The sequence below is a fragment of the Mesoplodon mirus genome (assembly GCF_964341445.2).
Source record: "Mesoplodon mirus genome assembly, chromosome: 6".
NCBI classification, from domain to species: domain Eukaryota; kingdom Metazoa; phylum Chordata; class Mammalia; order Artiodactyla; family Ziphiidae; genus Mesoplodon; species Mesoplodon mirus.
This window is the reverse complement of record NC_138982.1, coordinates 32801028-32815302: the sequence shown is the minus strand read 5'-3', so window position 1 is coordinate 32815302 and position 14275 is coordinate 32801028. Positions and strand designations below refer to the sequence as shown.

General features: G+C 45.5%; 1 protein-coding gene across 5 annotated transcripts in view; it reads right to left on the bottom strand.

Annotated features, from left to right (window-relative positions):
* The window catches only part of LOC309806836 (kalirin), a 465266-nt gene that overhangs the window by 156587 nt on the left and 294404 nt on the right, over positions 1-14275 (bottom strand). For all 5 annotated transcript variants that reach the window (XM_082625795.1, XM_082625796.1, XM_082625797.1 and 2 more), the window contains exon 10: positions 5189-5311. In XM_082625795.1, the coding sequence (XP_082481921.1) occupies positions 5189-5311 (123 nt within the window). The remainder of the gene's footprint in view (positions 1-5188; positions 5312-14275) is intronic.

Here is a 14275-nt window from a genome sequence, read left to right as displayed (position 1 = left end):
ACTCTAAAGGTCACTATACTACCTCAAGGCAGGTGTTTTTTTTGGATCACCAAATGAACTAAGGGTTTATCTTGGTTTCACTAGATGCACTCCTTGAAAACCTTAAAAGAGTAAAGATTATGTCTCCTCTCTTATTGTGGGATTTCTTAGAGGTTTAGAATACTCTGGCTGCATGTTTTTCATTAGACTGTGAGTTCCTCAAGACAGAAACTGTGTATCTCTTTCATTTTCCACGGTGCCCAACACAGAGGCTTGATGGGACATGGAAACTTAATGAACTGTCCAACTCTGTGGGCAGAGGCTTTCCATCTCTATGGATTACCCTATTCTAGTCACCCTTAGTACTCTGGTAGGTTAGCTGATTACACTTTGAATGTCTTTAATGGGCAAGGTCACTGATGGGTCCACTAAAATGTTTCCCTTCCATTTTTGCCTATTTTGTCCCCAAGGCTCAGAACGAGGTTTTTTTTAAAATGTATTCTATTCAAGTTTGAAGAAAAAGCAAGGGTCAGCTAGAGAAATAACTAACTAGAGATTACTGAATGAAGTACTTAATTGTGCCCCTGTTTTTATATTTCTTTAAATCTTTCTTTGAATGGTCTGTTCTTTCAAAAATGTTACACTGATGCTTAGCTGCTTAAATGTGACTTGGTGCTTTGAGATTTTAAATAATATATATTTGAATGTAAATGCTTGCTCTTTTGACTAAACTAGCTTACAGAGAGTCTGGTATTTCAGATAATGAGGTCATAAAGCAGACCACTAACAGCAGGCACAGCTGCTCTCTAAACCACAGGCACTTGAGTACTCCCCTACTGAGTCACAGCAAATATCTCAGGACAAAATGTCAGTACCACTGCCCACTCTACCTCTTGGGCAGATATGGATGCATCTATCCCCTGAAAGCTATGCTCTTACGGGTAGCAATTCCATCCCTATGCCTGTTCATACTCCCAATGATAGCTAACATGCAACACACACACACACTATATATATATATATATATAATATATATACATGTATGTATATATGTATATATAAGTAATAAGTATTTTTTAAAAATCTGATTTACGCTATGGCCTGAGTCATTTGATGAGTTTATAGGCAACTCGAGTCAAGTATCTATCTGGAGCAGCAGGGGTTCCCACTGGTCCCCAGCTCTTCTATTTGAGCATGGACAATCTCAGCAGCTTAGACTAGAAAGACCTGTAGAGACAGCCCCTTGGTGCATCTCCTGGCCCTGGCCCCTCACCACCTGCCTGTCAGGCTGTCATGACTGAGGCTCCTTTCCTCACGCAGCTCAGCTTCTAGGTAGGCTATTCAAAGAGTGCCATCTGCAGGATGAAGGGAGGACCATAAATATTTATTCATTTCCTTCAAATGATAGTTGAAGAATTTAAAACGTGTTCAAGAGCTAATCAACACAAGATTTAAGTTAAAGTTTAATGACAGATAATGAATTGCTACATTCATTCTTCACAGGTATCATTTGTTTTTTTTGTTTTTTTTTTTTTTGTGGTACACGGGCCTCTCACTGTTGTGGCCTCTCCCGTTGCGGAGCACAGGCTCCGGACACGCAGGCTCAGCAGCCATGGCTCACGGGCCTAGCCGCTCCACGGCATGTGGGATCCTCCCAGACCGGGGCACGAACCCGTGTCCCCTGCATCAGCAGGCGGACTCTCGACGACTGTGCCACCAGGGAAGCCCTGTATTTATTTTAACGACTGCCTTAAATGTCTTTACTCCAAAAAGTAATCCATGGTGAGAATCAAAGGTGCCCCCACTATCCCAAGAGTGGAGAGGTGTTCGTTCAGGGCCTTTATGCTGCCCCTGGACCCCTCCCCACGGGTAGCCATTTCTCTGCTCTTCCCTTAAGAAGGGCACATGTCCAGTGGTGACAGATGAAACAGCTCTCTTCCTACTTTGACTCAAGACAATTTTTAAAATCTGAACGCAGAGGATGGGAGCTCAGAGTTCCCTTGTCCTACCAGCCTCAGGTCAAAGAATCATACGATCACAAAGGTGAAAGAGGCTCCTTCACGGAGTCATGACCCTGTGCAGTGCTGCTGACCAGCGGCCCCCAGCTCCTCCTTCACCCTATGTGTGATGCCCTTCCTGACCGTATCTCATAAGCAGCAGCCCACAACAACCAGGAACAGGTTTCTAATTCTTTCACTGTGTGTCACTGATCTCTGACGAACTCAAGAATTATCCAATTCCTGACTAAATTCACTTCTCTCCCCCCAGTGGCCCTCACCTATTGAGGAGAGAAGCAGGAAAAAGAGCGCCCTTTCCTGCCTCGGTTGCCCCCTTTCTCAGTACCTGAGCGTGATGGTCACACTGCACAGAAAAAAGCAGGGCTGAGGCAAGTGGCTGCTGACCACTCACCTGCCTTGGCCATGGTTGGAGGTGGTTCTCCTATGTGGACTACCAATTCCAGGATGCTAGGCAGCTCCACTGCCCACACCCTTCCCCAGAATAGGGATGAGGGAACAAGACAGGATCCATTTCCAGACTACAAGACCCATCTCTAGAGGCCTATTTACAGGAGAATGATGCAGTGATCTCATGGCCCTTCACTGAGGTGTTCCCTTTGTGGTCTGCATCCTCCGCAAACCTCCTAAAAGCAGGAGCCTTTTGGAAGGTACACTCTCTCTTCTCTCTCATAAAGACACAGTCTTATCAGGAAGCAGAGGCAGAGACAAGTGGATTATATCAAAAGATGACTCACTGGCAGGACCAGGGAAAATAATGCCTGTGACAGGGGAAGCCTCCCCTACCCCATTCTTGCTCTTTGCCCTGTACTTTCCATGAGGACACTGGTAATGAATTTTACACCCAATTTCTCCACCTCAGTAAGGAGGGACAGCATGGGGTTAGGGTGAGAACACGAGTCTGGACTCACACCTGGGTTGAAATCTCCACAGAACCACCGACAAGCTAGATGACAAAGGCACTAAAGGACTTTCTGATCCTTAGTGTCGTCTTCTATAAAACAAAGCTGATACTGTCTATCGTTCAGGGTTGGTGGGAGATAAAATACTTAATAGGCCCATAAGCTCTCAAAAATGTGTCCATTCTTTCTTTAGTATGAATTTAAGTCAATGTGTCTCTGGCACTAACTGAAAGGCACTGTCCCATGGGAAGGGCATATCAGGCACCAGCGAGAAGGTGGAGGAGCAACTGGGAGAAATGAGGTTGAGGTTGGGGAGGCCACGAGGCTTGTTTGGTTGTAACAACACACAAAAACGACAGCCCCCTCATGGGCCTGTGACCACAGCTGGCATTGCCTATGAGGCCACAGCAGTAAGTGAGCAAGGAGGAGTGGGCTGGATCAGGGCGGTGGGTGGCTCTGGGGATGTCCTCCCCAAGTGAGGAGGGCTGAACCACAGGACAGCCAGAAGGCAGGGGCACCAAAGCTATGGGATGGCTCTATTCCAACAGATGGTCCCAGGTACCACAATGCCCACTCTCAGCAGGCAGGGAGTCTGGATGACCCTCTTCCATCCTTTGCCCCCTAACAGACTGGACAGGCACCAGAATGCCTGGCCACCCAGATATTTTGGGTCTGTAATACATCTTGTCCACCAGAGGCACATTGGGCCTGTGTCTGTATCATGTTGGCATAGTCCAGCTCATGCTGTAAAAGATCCCTGTGTGGCTATGAGGCTGGTTTTTGTTCTTGTGGTGGTGGTACTGGTGGTTGTGGTAAAATAAACGTTAACAGAAAACTTAAAAGTTCAGGGGCACTTAGTCACCCTGTTGTGCAACCATCACCACCATCCATCTCCAAAAATCTCTACCTTGCAAAACTGAAACTCTGCACCCACTAAATAATAACTCCCCATCAGCACTTGGCAACCACCTTCTACCTCCTATCTCCATAAATTTGACTATTTTAGGTACTTCATGTAAGTGGACTCATATGATATTTGTCCTTTTGTGACTGACATTTCACATAGCATAGTATCTTCAAGGTTCATCCACGCTGTAGCATGTGTCATACTTCCTTACTTTTTAAGACCAAATAATATTCCATTATATGTATATACCATATTTGGTTTATCTATTCATCTGTTGATGGACACTTAGGTTGCTTCCACCTTTAGGTTACTGTGAAAAATGCTGCTTGAACATGGGTGTACAAATATCTTTTCGCATCCTTGCTCTTAATTCTTTTGGGTATATACTCAGAAGTGGGATTGCTGAATCATACGGTAATTCTATGCTTAATATTTTGAGGAACTGCCATACTGTTTTGTTTTTGTTTTTGTGGTACGCGGGCCTCTCACTGCTGTGGCCTCTCCCGTTGCGGAGCACAGGCTCCGGACACGCAGGCTCAGTGGCCATGGCTCACAGGCCCAGGTGCTCCATGGCATGTGGGATCTTCCCGGACCGGGGCATGAACCCATGTCCCCTGCATCGGCAGGCGGACTCTCAACCACTGCGCCTCCAGGGAAGCCCTGCCATACAGTTTTTAACAGTGGCTGCACCATTTTACATTCCAACCAACAGTGCACAGAGGTTTTCTATGAGGTTTTCTTTATCCCATAGGTTGGGTCTCATCTATCTGCCTCCGCAGGTTCAGGTCGCTGCTGACACAGTCTCTCTGGTTCCGTCAGGCCTCTCACCCTCCAGCATCCCTTGCAGCTCCCCTAGGGATGGGGAACAGCCCTGGTCTGCTCCCACTACTTCCTGTCCGCCAGCAGATTCCTTTGGCTCTTGGCAGGCCCTCTCCTTTCACACCCACAGCTCACATCTGTCTGGGGCTGGTCACCTCCCCGGGTGAGGTTGGGGCTCTGGACAATGCCCAGCAGGACGCCCCCACTGAGGGTTGCCTACGTAATGGAATCAGAGCCAGCCCTGGCTAAAGCCGTGATGTGGCAAACTCTAGCCTTGTCACCCTCACTACTCTGGCAGCATCCGCCTCTCCATCCCTTAGTGATACCTTTCCCAGCTGCCCCTTCCCTGCCTTACTCATTCTACTGCAACTGATTACAGTTGACAAAACACTAATTTACCACTCACCTAGTGATCCTAGAGCAGACAAGGGTCTCCTTGCATCAGGCGGGAAGGCAGCCCAGAAGCCATGGGCTATCCACCCAATATGCCCCACCAAACACCAAAGCCACAGCCCTGGTCTCCCTCACCGCTCCACACACGCATACAACCATACACAGCATCTCACCTGAGCCACCTCTTCAAAGTCATCGTGCCTCTTCTGCAGGGCCCGGGCTCGATGCAAAGACTTTCCGACCCCTGTGTGCTTGCTGAGAAAGGCCTCGCCGTGGTTTTCAATCCAGTCTAACACCTAGTCAGAGAAGGAAGACAGAAACAATGACTTCTTGGCAAAAGACACGTGACAACATGTGTGACTGTTAGGCTATTAGAGTCCCCGTCCCAATCAGAAAGCAGCAGTCCAGGTGTAAATGTTCAATCCACGGTGGACACAGGGATTTCATTACTGTCATTGGCAATACAACAATCCCACCCTTAACTAAGTTCAGCTCTTCCTCTTTGATCTCCAGAATATCCCCTCATCACTTTCTCAGTTTTCTCAGCCTTAATTAGCCCATTATTTTAAACAAGTTACACAGACCGCCAGGCACAGTTTAACCCTCTCACTACTTTGACTCCAACCATATAAAGTCAGACACATTTGCAGGAAATTAAGCAGTGTCAGGTCAGGGCAGTTCCTTGGCACTCACTCCACCATAAAAATGCTCATGGCAGTGGCATCAAGTCATGGGGATCCTACCTCATTGTTCTCCTGGGACTCCCTTCCTAATCTTGGGAGTAAAGTCCAGAGCAGTCAGTCCCTAACGGGAGCTACGCTCAAGAGAGCTGATCACCAGGACAACTGCCCTCTCTGGCTTCTTTCCACCTTTCTCCTCCAATCAACATCAACCAACCAACCAACCAACCCACAAAATAAAGTAAGGTCTTTAGTATCTATGATGCTCTTGGGTAGCAGTAGAGACTCCATGTTCTCCAGGCTTAAGGTCCAGTGATTTGGCCTCAAGACATTTTCCTCAGAGTTGTGAGAAGCTAGAAAAGAGGTGGCTGGAGCAGTAGAGGGATGAGTGAGGCGATGCTTAGAAGGTGAGAAAATATGTTGTCCTGAGGGGTACTTGACGGGGGAGTGGAAAGCCCTTAGTAAAAGCCTCGAAATGTAGGGAGGATCAAAGCCTTTAGCCCATTTTGCATTTGCCCACATAACCCAACAAAAATGTGTGCCTCCCAGGGAGAAGGGAAGCAGTTCATTTGGGCCCTGAGGGGTTGGCACTCGCTAAATCAGATGGCCACAATTGAATCAGAATTACAGCACAGACACACCTGTTGCAGATCCTGCCAAGACTCAAATAAGCCCACTCTATTCCTACTATAGTAAACGTCAACTAAACATTTGATTAATGAGGTACTAGCTTTCTCAGATTGTAGAATGCCTTTTGGGAAAATGATTTAGATGAACTAGCCCTGTTTAAAAGGGCACTTTAATTCTGCTTTTTCTACAGATTGCCCTGTGGCAAGCAGAGAGACCAAATCATTGCCTGGACTGCAGACAAGAGAGTTCTGTTTCTACGGAATTTAGCCTTTGGCTTCACTTCCTCTGACATTTGAGATAAATTTATGCCTGCAATTGTAAAAAGTATGGAAGCTTTCCAAGTCTTAGGTGGCAGTATCATAAAGCCATACCAAGATGGTGTTGGTTAGAGAAATGCACGTATGAACATAAAAATGAGGTTGAACAAAAATGCATGGTACAAAGCCAGGTCAGGTAACTGTCCACTAAAATGAAGAAAAAAAGAAGGCTTTTGCAAAAGTGACTTTATCTAAACATTAGTGTAAAGATTTTAAGCACTTTAGCATCAAGGATTTACTATATAACACATGGAACTATATTCAATATCTTGTAATAACCAGTAATGGAAAATAATCTGAAAATACATATATATAACTGAATCGCTTTGCTGTACACCTGAAACTAACACAATATTATAAATCAACTATACTTCAATTTTAAAAAGGTTTTAAACACTTTAACAAATTCTGGCAATTTTTTTTTAATATTCTGGAGGCACATCTGTAAAAAGAAATTGCAGTAGTAAGTGAACTGAATTTTTACCTTTTGCAAACTCTGAAAGGCAGCACTGAAAGGAAGTTTAGATATTCTTTTCTTAGAATAAAGAAGAGCCTACTTTTCTCTTGAGTTACTTATGGTGATATTTCAGCAACAAAAGTCAGGAGAGTGCATTTTTACTTGATTTGCCACAATGTGATCCCATTCTATACCGGACAGTGATGATGGGTGTCAGCATGCAAGGTCAAAGACAAACATTTCTAGTCACAAAGTTTCTCATATATTGTGTACCATGGATAGCGTAGTTTTATAATTTTTATGCATATTTAAACTTTTATTAATCCCCCCCCCTTTTTTTTTTGCGGTATGCGGCCCTCTCACTGTTGTGGCGTCTCCCGTTGCAGAGCACAGGCTCTGGACGCGCAGGCACAGCAGCCATGGCTCACGGGCCCAGCCGCTCCACGGCATGTGGGATCTTCCTGGACCGGGGCACAAACCCGTGTCCCCTGCATCGGCAGGCAGACTCTCAACCACTGTGCCATCAGGGAAGCCCTATTAATCCCCTTTTGAGAATGAATTGAAGCTTGGAGATAATTTTTATATACACAGGAGCTGTCTTACAGCTTTTCATGAGTGCTTTGGAATTTATGATGTATTTTCAGGTTACAATTAAAAAAAATTTTTTTTGAGCAGTTAAGTGTGACTTGCTTGTCTGGCACTTTTTTTCATGAATTTTATTTTATTCCTTTTCATTTTTAATCTCTTTAGCTTTAATAAATATTCTAAATAATTTTCTAAAGCAAATTGGTTAGAGAGAAATGTTTTTCATCTACTAGTTTACAAATGGTTAGCTTTTATACTCCCTGGGGGTGCTTTCACAACTTTTAAACTTTTTTTAAAAAGCAATTTGTTTCCTGTTTATTTTGCTTTCTTTAAAATGGCAATTAGTTTTCAGTTAGTGACAGTTTACTTAATCAGCTCTACCTTAACCACTTAAAAATCTATTTCATATTTGAGAGGCTTTTACTTAGTTTAAACATAACTTTGCTGTGTGAGGTTACATTGCCTCCATTTGGTACAGCTTCTGACATTAGAACTGGAGCTGTGGGGAAAACACATGCAACCTCAATGTGGGGTCAGGGACTGCAGGGAAATCAAGTTAACAAGACAAAAGCAAATGATTTAGGACGTGAACAAGATTACTTTAGTAATATATAGAGACGGAAAAAGCATCTGAGGACAGAGAAACGGAATCAATATATGATGCACTGTTCAAAATGTTGATTTCTGACAATTTTATTTCAGAGAGTTCTTTTAGAGCCAGCATGGCCTGGTACAAATACTTAGGCCATATGCTCTCTTGACCTTTGATTTCATGGCTCCCAACCCTGGGAATACAATCCAGCTTCCTACGTGGACTGCACAGCAGAGAAATGTGCTTCTGAACAGACACCAGCGGTGCCTGACAATTACGTGACACACTGTAAATTAATGTGCATCATCGGAAGTCTGGTGAGTCCCAGAATCTGAACATCACTGGTTGAAGAATAAATTGAGTTTCTAGCCTTACCCTGGACCCTATCAAAGTGTAAGCACCCATCAAGGTACCCCTTATTAGCTGGTCCCTATGTAATTTCTCTCATCTATAAGATCTTATTTAAAATAGTCAATTATCAGTTGTAGTTAGGATAGTACAGGATGATAGTTAATCATACCTATTGATGGCTTTGAATTGGTATTTAAGTGTTTCCAACGATAGGTTTTTTCCTTTTGTTTTTGTCTTCAGGATGCAGAGACGCACGTGTGGGCTACGACTATTCACATATTCAAATAGATATTTATTATTAGCCTCATGGTGGCCTAGCACCAGGCACTAGGACAGCACAGCGTGCAGGATTAAACAAGGCAGGCTCGGCCCTGACTCCAGGAACTCAGTCTAGGTGGGTAACGAGCACTAGATATGAAATCACACAATTCATCATTAATTGCCAGGGTGAAAAGTGCCAACGGTCAGCGAAGCCCACTCTGAAGAAGTGAGGCCTGAGAGACAGTGGGACTTAACCAAATTAGGAATTGAAAAGACCAGCCTGGTGTGAGCAGGTGTACGTAGGAAATGCGCCCCGAGGCGGCAGGCACCAGGTAGAGCTGAGCCCTGGTGTGCTGAGTCTGACTCCAGTGTTAGCCCAAGAGCCACTGAAGGGCTGAAGGAGGAGGAAGACACCATCAGATCTGCATTTAAAAATTATTGCTCTGACTGCTTTGTGGAGAATCAGTTGTTGGAAGACAGGAACAGAGGTAGGAAAACAGGAGGTTCCTGCGGAAATCCTGACAAGAGGCGATGGTGGCTCAGGCGAGGCCAGTGGCAGTGTCTGTGGAGAGACAGGTTTCAGTAATATTTAGGGGAGAGAACAGCCAGGATTTGGTGATGGGGCCTGGGGGTGATGCAGAGGCAGGTGGAAGCCTGACCCCCAGGAAGAGGAACTTGTCACTGGTACAGAAGCAAGTGAGTCACAAGGGATAGCACAAAGGTGACAGATTTTTTGGTTAAGTTTTCTTTCAATTTTCATACTCACACTCTGGTTTTGATAAATGACAGGTGTGCCTCTGAACTTGAGTGGGAAGTAGCACCCAGTGAGAGCTGTCAATCTCATTCTGGCAAGATGTGCCTTTAATTTCAAAGGAGTAATTTTATACACTAAGGTTTAAAAATAAATTATGAATTTCTAATATAGCCAGATCCTAATGATAAAAAAAAAAAGTTTGGGACACAAAATCCACCTGAAGAATATAAATTAGGCTTACATGGAGTTAAACCTTGCATTCTTGAAGGCATTTCACTGGGGTATAGTTTTTGAGGGGCCCCTTAACCTGACATGCAAAGTCCTCTGCAACAGGTCCACCCCTCCCAACCCCACCTCCAATGAGTTCCTGCCCCACCTCTCAACACCCCCCAAAACTGCTTCTCACCTCCTGAGTTTTGTTCTTACTATTTTTCACTTCACTTGAAATGTCCATCTCTTTTTTCTCCCTATATCCACTTCCCAGGCTCCTTCTTACTCATCTTTTAAGTGCCATCTCAAACTCTACTTTTGGAAAGCCTTTTCTCTTTAACAATCCACTCAGGCTGGGGTGGTGTCACTCTTCTCTGTTCTGTTCAAACCACAATTATTGCCCACAGGCTGGTCTCTCCCACTAGACTCTGACCTCCCTGTGATTCCTGGACACAGCATGGTACTCAGCACAGAGGGGTTTGCGTGAGATATGTTGAACTCAACTCAACTCAAAACTCATTGCCCCAACACACAACTTTGGGGTGAATGTCTCCAGCTCCGTACTCCCTAGATAGGTAACTCTTAGTACCTCTCACAGCCTGCATTCAAAGTTCTCCCTTTGTGTGCATCCACCCTCTCTCCACTGCCCCACTTGGCAGGTAGGTAGCTCCTGAAGAAGTATGGGGTTTTCACCGTTGTATCCTGCCCTTTCATCCCTCGCCTGCCCCCAGTGTCCCCATCAGCACCGCACACTCAGAAGATACTCAATGAATGTTTATAGCCATGAGTTGTCAAGTGCAAATACGGCTGCCTACTGTCTTGGGAGAAGCTGTGCCAGCACATTCAGCAGGAGGCCTGATCTTTGCCCCATCACTGGAAACAACAGCCCTGGTCAGCCTGGGACTCCTCCCCACGAAGGCAGGCAGGCAGTCTTCCAAACAACGTGTAAAGCTCTTTCTCCTTTCTCATGCCCCAACTTTTCAACCGGAATTAGTCCTTTCCCAGAACAGCCTTTTCCAAGAGAGATACTCACATCCTGAACCGGATCTGGGAGCCAATCTAACAGCCATTATGCATAATTCCCTAATCACCCCCTTTCTTCCTCATCTAATTGTGTTTATTCCAACCAGCATACAATCAAGACAGAGTACTTTTCAGGGGAGGAGACAGTCCTTTCTAGCTGCTAAGGAGAAGAGAAAAGTCCTTTTGAAGAGAACTATTGATATTTTCTGAACAGTGGCCATAAATACAACCGAGTTAATGGGAGAAAATCAAGGGCCTAGCTGCTTTCTGTCCCAGGACTCTGATTTTTTGGATTCTTTTAACATGATAGAATCTTAGTGTTGGAGAAGAACTCAACGATCTCCCAGCCCAGTGCAGGAGGCCCCTGCATTTAGAGGCAACCACCTTTGAACAAAGTTTTAAGTTGGTGTCTAAGCTCTGTTAATATGTAAGTGCTTTAGGTTCCTAAAGCATCATTAAAATGTGGTACCATCATGATCATTCTAAATTAAAGACACCATAACTTACAGAAGAACCTGGGTTCTCACCCCAGCTCTGCCCCTAACCAGTTGTGGCCCAGCTGGGTGTGTGCCTTCTCCTCTCTGAACCTCACTTTCTCCAATGAGACTGTTGGATCACATCATCTCCCTAAATCTCCCTCCAACTCAAATATTTCATGATTTTATTACATTGAGGGTAGGGCAGTTCCCCTCCTCAGAAGAAAAGGCTACGCAGGGCTCACTCTTTGTCCAGCACTAGGCCAGGGCACATGCTCACCATCTCATCTATGCTATCTCACCACAACCCTGGGATGGTGAGAGTTATTATCCCCATGTTTGGATGAAGAAAATGAATCTCAGAGTGGTTAGTTAACTTGCCTGAGCTCACACAGCTACTAAATAGTGGAGTCAGGATTCAAACCCAAATGGTTCTGGCAGCAATGCTACCATCTGATTCCCAGACCTTACTCAAGTTTTCCCATGTGTCCCAACACTGACTTTTAGAGGAAAAGGATGCAGGCCAGAAGCATGTGTCATGCTTAGTTGTCCCTTTAATCTGGAAGAGTTCCTCAGGCTTCCCTTGACTTTCCTGCCTTTGACACTTTTAATAGTTACAGGTCTATTACTTTACAAAATGTCCCTCAGTTTGGGTTTGTCTGATGTTTCCTCATGATCGGAATCAGGAATAACACAGAAATGATTCTTGTTCTTCCCACTGCATTCTATCAGGTGGGATATAATTTGAATTTCCCCCATTACTCATGATGTTAACTTTGATCACTGGGTCAGGGTGGTGTCTTCCAGCCTTCTTCTAGAAAGTCACTCTTATTCCTTTGCGATTAATAAGTATTTGAAGGAGGTAGTTTGAGACCATGGAGGTGGCAGATGCTGTGATGTGCCACAAAGGACTTCTTACCACCCTGCTGAGAGTGTCACCAGCAGACAGACAGCCTCGGGTGTCAGTCCCCTTTGGGGATTATTACCCTTGGCTGAAGAGAGTGGCTTTGCCCAAAGCCCCTTCTTACATTGACCCGTGCCCAGTGACAGACTCTAGAGTATAAAGACCCAGTTTTCACTCCCCAACCTGAGACAGTCTTCAGAACGCCCAATAGGGCTGGCTGAGGATTCCCTTGAGATGACACTGCAGCTCAACTTCATTCTCTGTCTAATCCTCCTTCTTCCCTTCCCTTCCTCAGGGGTTGATTCCAAGACCACCTCCTAGTAAACTTCCTCTGGGTAGCCCCCTGTGTGGACACCTCCTCAGCCTGTTTGGATTCTAATCCTCTAAGCTGGGCTGCCCTCCCTGCACGGATGCCCTCCTCCCTCTGCCCAGGCTGTGACACTGCACAGCCCCTGCCCCTCGTGGATGACCTCCTTGACCTGCTCACTGTCTGCACCTATGCACCTGACACCTATACCAGGCCACCCTTCTCTGCTCTGCTCACCTTGCCTGGGCTCCGACGCCTGCACCAGGCTGCGCCTGCACAGGGACTCCCTCCTCGCTCTGCTCTGGACCACCCTTCCTTGAGGACTCCCAGTGCTGGGGTGCCCTCCCACCAAAGCCATCCTCAGCCCACTCCACTCTGACCTCCCTGGACCACTGCGGCCCTCCCACCCTGCAGAGAGACCCACCTTGCTCAGCTCCGTTTAAGAGGAAGAGCCTCCCTTTTCTGGAAACACCTCTTCCTTAGCTCCTGAGACGCCATCTCACTGAGAATTCCCCCACCTCACTGATCTCCATTGTTGTCTACTTTTCTGAATCCTCCTAGCCTTCCCAGGCTCTAAATTTTGGAATGCCTGAGGGCTCATCCCCGGACCTCTTCTTTCTCTTCTCTTACTCCCTAGATGATCTCACCCAGTTCCATGGCTTTAAATATCATCTATGTGCTGGTAATTTCCATATTCACAGTTCCAGCCCTAATTCTCTCCTGAGATTGAGACTCATGTACCCAGCTGCCTACTCTTCCTTTCCAGTTTGGTTTATAATGGGCACCTCAAGCTTAACATATCTAAAACAGAACTCTTTATTCCCTTCTGCCCCACTCCCCTCCTCTCCCAGTTTTCCTTGTATCAGCAAAAGCACCACAATTCACTGCTTAGCTGCAAGCCTGTCTTACTTACTCTTTCCTGTACACTGATTTCCATCAAAACCACCCTAGTCCCAGCCACCATCTTTCCTCATTCACCCGATCAGCCCTCTAGGTGGTTTTCCTCCTTTTACTCCCTCCACACAGTAGCCAGATCTTTAAATATAACATTTCTTTCAACAAGAATCAAGTCATGACATTCCTCTTATCGAAACTCTACAACTGTTTCCTATCACACTTAGAAAATCCAAATTCTCTCCATAGCTTATAAGGCCTGAGGTGATCTGGACCCAGCCCATTTCTTCAAACTGTTTACTCCTTTTCCCTCCTCTCTATTCACCAGGTACTCTGGCCCTTCTCCTATTTTCATGAATGCCCCCAGCTCATTCTGGTCCCAAGGACTTTGTAGGTCCCATTTCACATGCTTGGAATCTCTTCTTAAACACACCCCGTGGCTTATTCATCCAGCTCACCTGCTGTCATTCTAGCACCTATGACATATTTGTTTGTTTGTGATGGTGTTCTCTCCCTCCTGAATGTAAGCTCCACACAGGCAGGGGCTTTGTTTGGTTCACTGCTATGTTCTCAAAGAGCATCTGCAGAATAAATGAGTGAATGAACCAACCTGACGTGAGAACTTCCTGTGTGATAAAGGGCAAAAACCATTAAAGGAAAGGGAGCTGTTTGGCAAATAGTTGTGAAATCAGAATCCCAACTCTCTGATTCCCTCCCTGGCTCTCTCTGATCAATCATCTTATTTGAAATATGTTATTAAGTTTGTGTCATAATTTGATCCATGATAAAACGGGCAAGGCGTTTTGTTGTGTTACGTAA